We start from the raw sequence: 12920 nt of genomic DNA on the forward strand, positions 1-12920 counted from the left end.
GCATAAAAGACATTCTAAAGTAGGCCTAAGAAAGCACTTTTCAATAAAAAAAAGCGCTTCCTTATGCCTATATATGAAAGCGCTTTTTAAGAGAAAGCGATGCCTTAAGCCTACCTACGACAGCGCTTTTGCCTAAACAAAAAGCGCTGCTAAAACCTATTGCAGCGCCACCTATGGCAGAGCTTTTAAGCGCTTTTAAAGCTCAAAATAAGCGGTGTCGTGCGTCTTTTATGTCATAGTGATATAAAGGAAGCACTTACCTACAGAGAAGCTCTCTCGCCACTTTCTATTATTTTCAGCTTCTGCAAGTTTCAAGTCTCTTTGCATTCCTTTGTTTTCTTAGTCTTAAGCAGTAAATCATAGATTTAGGTTTTATTATTCGATTCGAATTATAATTTCGAGAAGCAACCTCTACGCTCTGTTAAAGAAAGTTTGGCACTTGAAGATTATTAAGAATTCCAGTTTCCTTTATTTAATTCCAGGTTCTAATCTTATATGCAATTTTTTTTTATATTTAATAATCATGATTGAATCTCTATTTGTCTACTATTATTCCATATTTGTGCTCGAAGGCATGTTCAGCTAATTTCCCAATACCGGTATGTAGAGTCATAAGAATCAAAGGGGTTTGGTAATAAATTGGCATGAATACTAGTTAAATATTTATCTGGTTTTGGATTCCATAACTAATATTAAAATTGTTTTGTTACGATAGTAAAATATAAATTAAGGTTAAAATCAACACAACGAGAGTTTGAGATTTTAACCAGATAGTGGTAACTAAACATTAATTCTAAATACAGCGAGAGCGCTTTAGGGTTAATTAGATTATATTTGCCTTTCAAAAAGTATATTCTGATTTTAAATGAGACAACGAGAGCAAGCGTTTAGATCTGATAATATAATCTGAATCAACAAACACGAGAGTGTGATAAAGGTTTTTAAATCAATAGTTTCTACTGAATGATATTTTAATACTTAAAAATAATGCCAATGAATTACTAAATCCCCGAAGTACGACTAATTGCATACCGGTGTCTCCCTTTTGATTATTTAACTTAAATTATATTTAATTCCCGTTTCCTTTTAAACCAAAGAAAAACATTAGTTTAGCTTACATAGTAACGTTAGATAGCACTAGTTTGATTATCATTCCTTGTGGGTTCAATATCTTTTAAAACTACGTGATTAGACTGTGCACTTGCACTTAGTAACCCGATAGACTCATAAAGTCGCGATCAATATTCTTCAAAGGGTCCGATCGAGTTGGAAGTGAAATTTCAAAGATTGGGAGAAGATGTCTTCAAATGGTCCCGTTTATAACAATATATAACGTTAAATTTCTGTTGAACTATCTGTGTAATTTCGATTGTTTATGATAAATCTATGCTTTGTTGATATGGATTCTGTCCCAGACATATTTTCGTATATGCACATCCGAATTCACCTTTTTTCTAAAAAAAAGTGATTTCGGACATGCAATAAAAAAAAAAGGGTGATTTCGGCGATGCATATTTCGAAGTCCCCTTTTTTCTTAAAAAAAAGCCTGACTTCGGAGTTGCATATGCGAATTCACCTTTTTTCTTAAAAAAAAGTGACTTCAGAGATGCAAATTTGAAATATAGGGGTATTTTGGGATTTTCACCAGAGATCCCTAAAAAGGTGTATGGATGCATAAAGAGATTCTCTGGCATTTTTACATATGGGGCCAATTCCAACTCAATCTGTTAATGGACACAAGTGCTTTCTTATCGTACTTTATGATTTTACTAGAATCACTTTGATAATTTTTATGAATTCCAAAGCTGGAGTTTTTTCTAATGCTCAAACCTTCATAAAAATGATTTAAAATAAATTCAAAGTCAAGCCTAAAACAATAAGAACTGACAATGATCCTGAATTTTCCTTATCCATATTCTATAATTCCAAATACATCCACCATCAAAATTCTTATGTATAAATACCATAAAAAATGGTAGAGTGGAGATAAAACACTAACACATCTTGAATATGGGTTAATACAAATCCAAACCACCAAATAAAATTAGTCATATTCACTCACTCAATCATGTCGTTTTTATAATAAAAAGAAGGATAAAGCTAACATATGTCCTAAGGGCACTTGTTAAGAAACTTATATATAGAAAATTTGTGTTGAAAAATGTAATAAAGACATTAATTATTAACTTTTAATGAAAATAATGCGCAGTTTTTAAGATTTTTTTTCACATTTAGCTCTTAATATGTGCCCTTAGGGCACATGTTAGCATTACCCTAAAAAGAATAACAACACCAATACTTAAAAATAAATCACCATGTGCCTTATTACATGACAACAAACATGACATCAATGCTTTCAAATAGTTCCACTACTAGAAATACTCGAGTTACCTGCGGAATTTGTTCCGCAGGTATACCTGCGGATTTTTCTGGGATTTTCCTAAATAAAAGTAGTTTCCTGCGGACTAAGTATTGGCAGCAAATTCCGCAGGAATACCTGCGGATTTTCCTGCGAAATATATATTTTAAACAAAATATCTAACAAAAATATAAATTTCGCAGGAAAATTACCTGCGGAATTTCCTGCGAATATCTATTTTAATAAAACCCAACTGTAACACAAAATCCGCAGGTAAATCTGCAGAAAATATTCCTGCGAATTTACCTGCGGATTTAACATATTTCAATATTTTAATTTATAAAAAAAATTAATCATTATTTTTTCTCTTTTATTAATTATTTTTATGGTGTTTTTTTATTTAGTTTAATTTTAATTTTTAATCATAATTTTTTCTATGTTATTAATTATTTTTATAATGTATTTTAGTTATTTTTTAATTTTAATTTTAATCTTAATTTTAATCTTATTTTTAATCTTAATTTTTAATAAAATAAATAAATAGTATGCAAATTTTTAATAATAGGTATAATAGTTTTTAAAAAATAGAATAAAAAAAACTATAAAAAAACAATAGGTATCAAAGTTTTTTAAAAATAAAATTAAAAAACTAAAAAAAATTGGAAAGAAATTATATTTGATGAAAACTAAGACTAAAAAACGTTAAGACTCAAAAACCTTGTTACTGCTCAAAAACGTAAAACTCAAAAACCTAAAACAAAAAATTCAACGTTCTTCGCCGCAACCTCGCCATAGTCGGCCCATCACTGTATTTTCGCTGGTGTTTTGTTGCCGCAACCTCGCCGGAGCACGATTTCGCCGTCGTCTTCTTCATCTTCACATTTCAACTCAGGTATTCTCTCGACATTAGATACACTTCTTCCTCATTATAGAAATCTTCAGATTGGTCCTCTCTCAAGTTATGGTTTAACCTAAAAATCAATTGAAATCGTGAATGTTACAAGAGTTTCAGTTTCCATAGCTAGGGTTTCAAGTGTTGAAGGGTGTTCGAGGTTTATAGAGTCCCATTTTACACTACTGTAACAATAAGCAGTGTTTAATGTATGCATTTTTGTGAAATAAGAATCCCTAACTATTTCCTTATACTTTTTGTGAAAACTCAGTTAATAGGAGCTTGTGAAAACTCAATTAACAAAACTCAGTGTTTAATGTTGTGTGTTCTAGGAGCTTGTGTGGTCTGTTTCTCATGCAAGTGATGAGAGCACAGAGTACATTTATTTGACTATCATCAGACTCCAGGTACCCATTTATCCTAATTGTAGATCCTTAACATGATATCTTTTTCCACCGTTCATTCTAATTGTAGATCCTTAACATGATATCTTTTACCATTGTTTATCCAAATTGTAAGTCCTTAACATGAGTGTTAATCGAAGTTATTGGGTTTACATAAGAAAGGAGTGAACTTTGAATTGGTTTTGGTTTTATTTTGATGTTCTAGAAAGACTAAACAGTAATCACACCTTTATTAAGAATCAAAACCCGCAATGTAAATCTTCCATAGCGCCGCCATAGCTGATATTTGATAACACTGGTTGTAGGCTCTGTATATCCTAAGCTATCCGTGTCGTGCAACCTATTACTGGAAAGATAATGAACTATAGCTGTTAACAACCTATTACTGGAAAAACAGCCTATTACTGAAAAGCAGAAGTTATGGTGTTATGGTAGTTATGGTGGAGCTAATTTACACTAGTATAATCTCTAACTAACTATAACCACCATAACTAACTTAGATATCTGGAATAATATTATACTATGGTGTGATTCTTCCTAATTTGTTCCTAGTTGATTCAGCTCAACTTGGTCTTGTTTGATAACTCTTGAGTTAAATTATATCTTTTTGACCAGTTTTGGGCAATTTCGCTGACAGAAACCGTCCCTCGTGACCAAAAAATGTGGTAGAAACTAGTATTTATGACTCAGAAAATAGAGCGTCTTGGTTTCTCCCAATCTATATCCAGTCCCTAAATAATTGCCTCCTGATTTTTCCTTCAGCTTTCCCATTTATTCAAAATCTCTCTTAATAACATATCTGCAGCTTAAAACATAATAACTGTGGGTTGTTGGCTAATATCATAATAACTGCAGCCTAATAATAACAATGCTAATAGGAGGTGTAACTAAATGTTATGAATTGTGTTGGCAAGATTAAGCATCAGATATTCGAATAATACTTCTGCTTACGGCTATACCTTTTCTTTATGATGTGCTAAGATGCTAGGAGAGATTAAACCACCTTGTTTCCATTTCATGTTCTTACCTTCAAAATGTAGTGTGACGGTTCTGATGCATGTTATAATCAGCCCCTGATGTACTCATCAATTGAATGTATCACACCATGCATAGCCAGTTCTCGTCAAGTCTGATTGTCATTTTGATGTCTTTAGTTGAATTGTACTAGAAATGAGCGCAATGGAAATAGAGTTCAGAGATCAATTGAATATCTCTCTTAGTTTCTAAGGAGTGAGCTAGACATATATAGTATAAAATCATGTGTCCTCACCAAACAGCTTAAATTTTTATGAGATAGTTAAATAACATGTTATTGATTAATCAATACGATATTTACTATTTTAAACCTATCTTATAGTTTAGGAATTAGTTTTTCATGAAACACAAGGATATGATAGATGAAAAGAACCTAAAACCATTGGTTTAAAAAGAAATAAAATGATTATGATTAGCACATCTTAGAGTTATGCCACGAAATCTCATTATAATTCACAGCTTCTTGTATTCTTTTCCATTTTTATGCACACCTCATTCAAGTTTATATCATCAATGGCCTTACTTGTTCTAGCTTCGTAGTTTTAAATCCATAACTTTAACCAAAAAAAAAGTCAAAACAGAATACAATCACTTTGGACTTGTTAGACAGTTTTGACATAACATAAATTGGAGAAGGTGGAGAATTAAGCAGAGCCCATTTAAATTGGAGAAGGTGGACTCAGTGATGGCTGAATATGTGTTGAGTGTTTTTTGTGTGTATTATGCCCATTTATTTACATATGCTGCATAGACAGTTGCATTCATCTGTCATAAACTATTTTGCCCGTGTCTTTGGAAGTATATCAAATTGGGATGTTTTAAGAATGATGTTGTATGATACTTTGTTTTATCATGTATCTTGCTTACACACTGACATGCACAGGATTGATTTGTCCAGTTATGCTTGTTCTACAAACAGACATTATGATCTATCAACCTTACAATATTAAAATGTTTTTAACCAAGGCTTGGATATGTGTTTGTATTTATGTGTTATAAATTGTGGCTGGGAATAGGTGTTTGATTGCATGCCTACAACCATATAGGTATTTGAAAACTAAAGTATCAATTGTTAATTTGTCTTTATGTTTGGTTGGTGAGATTGGGTTACTGACTGACTTAGGTGCATCTAATTTTTGTGTTAGAGAGTGTTAGTACTGTAAATATATTATTAACTCAACCTCATTCTCAACACCCATCTCATTCTCGTCCTCATTCCACCCAATCTCACCCTTTACCAACTCAACCCCAACCCAATCAACCTCAATCTCGATCACGGCCTAAACCCACCCAATCTTACACTCAACCTTCTCAACCTCATCCTAGTCAACCTCAATCTCGACCTATCCCTTCTCAACCACATCCTAGTCAACATCAATCTCGACCTATCCCTTCTCAACCACATCCTAGTCAACATCAATCTCGAGCTATCCCTTCTCAACCACATCCTAGTCAACATCAATCTCGAGCTATCCCTTCTCAACCTCAACCTCATTCTCAACATCCATCTCGACCCATCACTTCTCAAATTATGGTCATTGAAGCCCCATCTTCATCTAGCCATGTTAGTGGAGACACCGTTGGAACTAAAATCCCAATACTTCCGGAAGGTGATGGGTGAGTCTCTTACTCGCATTATTTTCACCACTTTAAGTCAATATTTGTGCTTAAAATGTCTTTTTTTCAGGTTTGATCATCATAAATTGGTAGTTGCAGAAATTTCCCACATCAGACGCACTCATTTGAGTGAGGGAAAACCATCATGGAAGAAATTATCATCTAATCAAAGAGATTCTTTGTTTGACTTATTTCAGGTAATCTAAACATTGCCTAAACATTTGAATTAGGTTAGGATTGATTAATCTCTTAATAAGAAACAGTAGGAAATTAGAAACAGTAGGGAATTAGAAAACTTAACCTTTAAAAAACAATAAGTCATTAGAACCATGAAGTAACAGGGCAAAGATCTTTATTATGACTCAGTTTTAGTATTAACTCTTGATGATGCTAATGATGATGATGAATAAAAAGTTTAGTATCTGAGAATTGAGACATGAATGTAAAAGTTTTTATTTTTACTTAAGAAAAAAAAAAGATGATTGTGATGTAGGGTCATGTTTTGTTGGAGTTTTGTAACGACATACGGTGATTCTATAAGATTTCTCCAACCCTTAGGTGGGGACAAATTCAGCATAGAGAAAACTAGACATGTAATAAATTGGTGAATTTAATGTTATGATTGATGAGTGTTTTTAGATTCACCTAATTGAATATGCTAAATCTAATAGGAAACTTTTTTCTGAATATTTCACGTGGAGACATGTAGGTGAGGCTAAAAGGAAGATGTTGATTTGTTTAATAATGAGAGATTAGAGTGAGTTAATTGATTAGTAGTATAATAGTATTCACTATCAAGTGTGTTAGTTTTGTATTCTTTTATGGTTAAGAGAATATTGTATTCTTTTATGGTTAAGAGAAAATGTAAAAAATTATATTTAACTATACATGGTTTTTTTAATACAGAAAAAGTTTTCATGGCCACCGGAACACAAGATTACGGTGCGACGTAACTTTGAAAGAAGAGGTGCAGAAAAGATGTCTCAGCTACTACAAGATGTTCGCAAAGACTTGGAGTATAGATCGGGTTGGATGGGAGCTGATGTGTGGCAGCAATTATTTGAACATTGGAATTTGTTAAAGTTTAAAAAAGCATCTGAGACGAATAAAAGAAACCGGTCTTCTATGGATGACGCATCTCTTGACTTAATTTTTGGATTGTATTATCTTTTTAACTTGTCAAACAAATGATTAGTAATAACTTGATTTTTTTGAGTCAGTTTTAGTAATGACTAAGTACTTCTTACCAATTATGTTCTATGAATTCAAGTTTAATTTAAATTGAAAATTATAGTTTTATTTTATATTATAGTTAAATATATATAATGGTTCAAAAGTTTATTAAAATAAAAAAATTATTTAATTTCATAAAGAAATTTCCTGCGGATTTACCTGCGGATAGACATTTCCTGCAAATTTACCTGCGGAATTAGCTGCGGATTTACCTGCGGAAATACTTGCGCATTGTTTCCTGCGGATTTAGCTGCGGAAATACCTGCGGAATTATCTGCAAAAAATATTACCCACGTAGGTTTTAGCTGGGGACATAAATCCGCAGGAAAATCCGCAGGAAACACGTTTCTTATGAAAATTTAACAAAATTCCGCAGGTAATTCCGCAGGAAATACGTGTATTTCTAGTAGTGTTCGGATGCCTCAGCACTTCAATCACACAAAATAAAATTAGAAGTCAGAGCTAGAAACGTTGTTTCTTGGGATACAAAGGTTGTTTCCTACTTGACCTTCATTCTATATAATTGTTTATATCGGAACATACATCATTCCATGAACATTTTTCCTTATCACACACCTAATACACTCTCCATCAATCATTGGGATTTCTATTCAACGCATAACTCACATAGGCCACTTACACAAATTTCTGACTATACAATTTCATTAACCATATTTGAACCTTAACCACACTGCTCCTAAATCCATATTATCACCCAAAATTCAACAATAATCATGATCATGTGATAACCGATAATATTGGTCATACACCTATTACTACTAAAACATCGGCCACATCTGAGCAAATAAATCAAATTTTTGCCATTAAACACTCCATAAGAAACAAACACGCCCTCCATCATATTTCAAATATTATATATGCAGTTCATTCATAGATGCACCAAATCAATCATATTTAGGTATGAACTATTCTATCTCTAACTTCATGTCTTATTCTAGTTTATCTCATTCTTACAATCATTTATTCATGTCCATTAATTGATGCGAAAGAGTTACAACCAGATTGAGGCAGTGGCGGAGCCAGGACCCTTGTTCAGGGGGTGCAAACCTTTAAAATTTAATTAATAATTATAATATTATATATTCAAAAAATTACATTGTACTCAAAGAAATTACATATTCTCTATAATTGTCCTCTACGCGGTCTCAAGTTTTGAAACCGTTGAATAATCAACTCATTATCAACTTTAGAGAACACATCTTTCTCAATATAAGTTACAAGACAATTGTTCATCTACTCATCTCCTATTCGGTTACGCAATCTAGTCTTCAAAATCTTCATAGCAGAAAAGGATCGTTCAACAGTTGCTGTGGCGACAGGTAAAATCAATGCTAACTTCAAAAGCTTATGAAGTAATGGATAAACAATATGCCTTTAAGTTGCAACCAACTTTTTCGAAAGATCACCTATTCCTTTCAAAGATGCAAATTCAGCACTCGTACGCATATCAATTATGTAAGTCTCAAGTTGATTATCAAGCATCACCAAACTAGTCGGACAAAATTCACCTGGATAAAACTTTGCAAATTCCATCAATTTTGCCTTGTCAAAAGTAGAGAACAAGTTACTTGGACACAAACAAACCATACAAATGAACAATCGACTATTTGTCTCATTAAAACGATTGTTAAGTTCTTGAAGCTGTATGTCCACAACAGTATAAAATAATTCAATGCGATAGTGATTCCTTATTGTGATAGAATGAGAATCACTTCCACGCTTTGATTTACCACTAAAGAATATATCATCCATATTCGGAATGTCAATATCATGTTCAATGCAAAATAAACATACCTCTTCCAATAAAGGTTCCCACCCATCATCTCTAAGATTTTGTAATCTTTTCTTTGTGATGTTAACCAAGTTCATGGCACTGACGATCTCTTGATCTTTCTTTTGCAATGCTTGAGACAACTCATTTGAAATACCTAAGACATTTTTCATCAAATGCAAAGTGAGTGCAAAATTAAAATTATCCATTAAAAGTAAAAGACCATTTGCTTCGCCTCTTGCATCTTTAGCGGATACATCATCTCTCAAAGTTTCAAGAACACCTGTAACAGAACTATACATCAATATCAAATTCACCAAAGTGGCATAGTGAGAACTCCAACGAGTATCAGCAGGTCGCTTGAGGCTAGTTTCTTGATTCAAACCTTTTCCACTAACAATTTCTCCATTTTCCAAAGCATCTCGAACCTTAATCATTTGTCTTTCATGTAGCATGTCATTCCTTTTGCAAGATCCCCCGACAACATTTAATAAAGTGGATATTAAGCTAAAAAGAGAGCAAACTTGAAGGTGATCTTTAGCAATAGCAACTAATGTAAGTTGCAATTGATGAGCAAAACAATGTACATAAAATGCACATGGACTTTCCTTTAATATCAAACTCTTAAGACCAGAAATCTTTCCTTGCATGTTACTCGCACCATCGTAACCTTGTCCTCGAATTCTAGAAGTAGTGAGTCCATGTTTGCATAACAAATCATTTATGGCCATTTTCAATGACAAGGATGTTGTAGTTTTAACATGAGCAATACCCAAAAACCGTTCAACAATAATTCCATCTTTGTTAACATAACGCAAAACAACAGCCATTTGCTCCTTATCAAATATATCCCCGGATTCATCAACAAGAATAGAAAACAATTCATCTCCAAGGTCATTAATAATTGCTTTGGTAGTTTCCAAATCCTCCGCTTTAATGATATCTCTTTGAATTGATGGAGAAGTCATTTTTAGATTTTCTGGAGCATTTTCTAATACAACTCGTCTCACTTTCTTTTTTTTTTGTCAGCATACCATCTAAGCATTTCAAGGAAGTTTCCTTGATTATAAGATTCTATTGATTCATCGAGACCACGAAAAGCCAACCCTTGCTTCAATAGATAGCGAAGACAATCAAGTGAAGTTGTCAACCGCCTTCGATACAAATCACGAGTTTGTTCAGATTGTTTAGATATCACAACTTCAATATGTTGATTTTGATTCATCAAATCTTCACATTTCTTACAAGCAATGTTATGAGCGCAATTAGGGCCTCCAACATGTGATGCAAGTTTAGCTTTTTTATTCCAACTTGTGAATCCCTCTGTTACAAATGTATCACCACCCGATTGCTTTCCAAAATCGGGTCTAAAAAGATAACAACATAAACAAAATGCGACATCTTTATCTATACTATACTCTAACCAATTTCCAAATTCATTAAACCATGAGGAACAAAATCTTCTCATTAAATTTCCAATTCTTCTTTGGGGAAAATTGTGTTGAGTAGGTTGACATGGTCCTCTTTGTAAATATGTTCGGCGTATTATCTCTTGATCATTCGGATGATATGCTGACATTTTAGGCCGTTTTCCAGGATCTGACGGCAACTCTTCCAAATTACACTCAATATATTGCTGCTGAGAAATTGAGTCTTGTTCTTCTGATCGTAATTTTCGTTTATAAAACTTCTCCATAATCTTCTGCCAAAAATAAAACAACTAAAATATAAGACAATAATTCTAAACACTAACAGAATGGTATTAATACTAACAATCACTAACAAACACTAATATTATATAATTAATATTATATAACTGAACACTAAATAAACAAACTATAATTTGTTCCAAATTGATTCCTAGATAATATCAAACATTATACAGAGAGCAAACATAATCAATTATAAAATAAACCAGGTTCTTTAAATACTATAAACATGTTCAATTTATCATATACAGGTTTTTAAATATTATATAGCTTCTTTAATAGCTTTTTGATAAAGACAACCAAACATTTCTCTCTAAATGTGTACCAACAATCATTTCAAGTCTCCAACAGGTTCAATTTATCCTATAAAATAAACCAATTTTATCACATTAAACATGTTGAGACTTGAAAGTATAAAAAATAAGTTAGACAGAGAGCAAACCCAAAAACTCAGTAGTAGTAAAAATAAATTACAACAATGAAAAAAGTTGTTCCCCAAATGAAAAAATTAGCAAAACTGTTCAAACATAATCTGAAATCTTATAAATGTGGTAGATTCAAAAAAGGGAAAAGAAAATTTTACAAAACCCTAAAATAAAATTTTAAAATTAATTACCTTAATAGATGTTTAAATGATGTTGAATGCTTGATTAGAGAGTAGGAAGACGAGAGTTAAGTCGTGGTGGTGGTGTCGGCGGCGCCGCTGCTTCCGATGAACAAGAGAGGAGAAGGAGAAGTTTTCACGTTTTTGGATTGAGGGGGGATGAGTTAGTTTGACACATACTCACCTGTTGCGATATTAACTTTTGTCTGACTTTTCATAGTTATCACAACCATCAATAATTGGTTCATCCATTAATTGTATGTGAACAATGCTTTCTTACATGGAGAATTTCAACAAGATGATCACATGACTATTTCACTAGTAAATATTCCATCTAAACCCAATCAAGTGTGTAAGCTTTAAATGGTATGAAAGGCTCACATTGTTGTTTCTTGTGTAATTTCTATCAACCCAATCATGACCTTTCCTTGCTCACCAAGAACACCTCTGAATTATTCACTTTGCTTTTATTTTATGTTGATGACATTATAATTACACGTAATTCACTAGCTAAATTTGACAACATTAAACAAGTCCTCGATCATACCTTCCAAATCAAAAATCTAGAATTGTTCAAGTTTTTTTAGGTCTTGAAGTGGCTTATTCTAAACAAGGAATTATTTTCTGCTATAGAAAATAATGTCTAGATTGATCTATGATGTATGCTTACTTAAGTTAAATCCAGTCAAAACTGCTGCAAATCCATCCAAAAAAATTACTTAATGATGCAAGGCATGCATTAGCAAATATTCTTGCATATAGGCACCTTATTAGAAGAAATTATGGCTTGATATCGCATTTATTACATGACAATTAAGTATGAAGGTGAGAAAAAAACACAAGAGAGGTTGAATTGTGTAAGCTTTTACTCTTTTTTCTCTTTAAATCTTTATCAGATTCTGGTCACAAGGACATAATCTGAGTCATAGTATGATGGATATAGCAGCGGAGTAATATTGAAAACAAATAAAGAAGAGAGCAAGAAAACACACAAGAAATTATCCTGGTTCCTCCTACAAATATGTAATAGTCCAGTCCTCTTGCACATCCAAGAGATTTCCACTATAATCAAATCTGATTACAAATTTCTCAAGAACACAAGAATGAGACTTCCAATGCCCAAACGCCAAAGTAAGGGACTTCAATGCTCAAGCACACAAGCAAAAGATTTCTGACTGCTCAAGTAGGCAGGTGATTGTATATGGCCTTATGTTTTGATGATAACATTACATGGTATCTTAGAAAACAATTTCTTACTCTAACGGTTTCTATCTA

At 32.6% G+C, this 12920-nt stretch overlaps 1 protein-coding gene and 1 pseudogene across 2 annotated transcripts; one reads left to right on the forward strand and one right to left on the reverse strand.

Annotated features, from left to right (window-relative positions):
* The first annotated feature begins 3076 nt into the window (after nucleotides 1-3076).
* On the forward strand, nucleotides 3077-7560 carry LOC131616829 (uncharacterized). Of its 2 annotated transcripts, XM_058888273.1 has the most exons (4): nucleotides 3077-3251; nucleotides 3584-6307; nucleotides 6378-6504; nucleotides 7214-7560. In XM_058888273.1, exons 2-4 carry the CDS (start codon nucleotides 6222-6224, stop codon nucleotides 7496-7498), a joined length of 498 nt encoding a protein of 165 aa, XP_058744256.1. In that variant the 5' UTR covers nucleotides 3077-3251; nucleotides 3584-6221; the 3' UTR covers nucleotides 7499-7560. The 2 variants fall into 2 exon arrangements, with proteins under 2 accessions (XP_058744256.1, XP_058744257.1); XM_058888274.1 differs by lacking the exon at nucleotides 3077-3251 and having other exon boundaries at nucleotides 5866-6504.
* A 1123-nt stretch (nucleotides 7561-8683) lies between these two features.
* LOC131618574 (uncharacterized) lies at nucleotides 8684-11787 on the reverse strand (annotated as a pseudogene).
* Nucleotides 11788-12920: the final 1133 nt, after the last annotated feature.

Source organism: Vicia villosa, linkage group LG7 (assembly GCF_029867415.1).
Source record: "Vicia villosa cultivar HV-30 ecotype Madison, WI linkage group LG7, Vvil1.0, whole genome shotgun sequence".
In the NCBI taxonomy this organism is placed as follows: domain Eukaryota; kingdom Viridiplantae; phylum Streptophyta; class Magnoliopsida; order Fabales; family Fabaceae; genus Vicia; species Vicia villosa.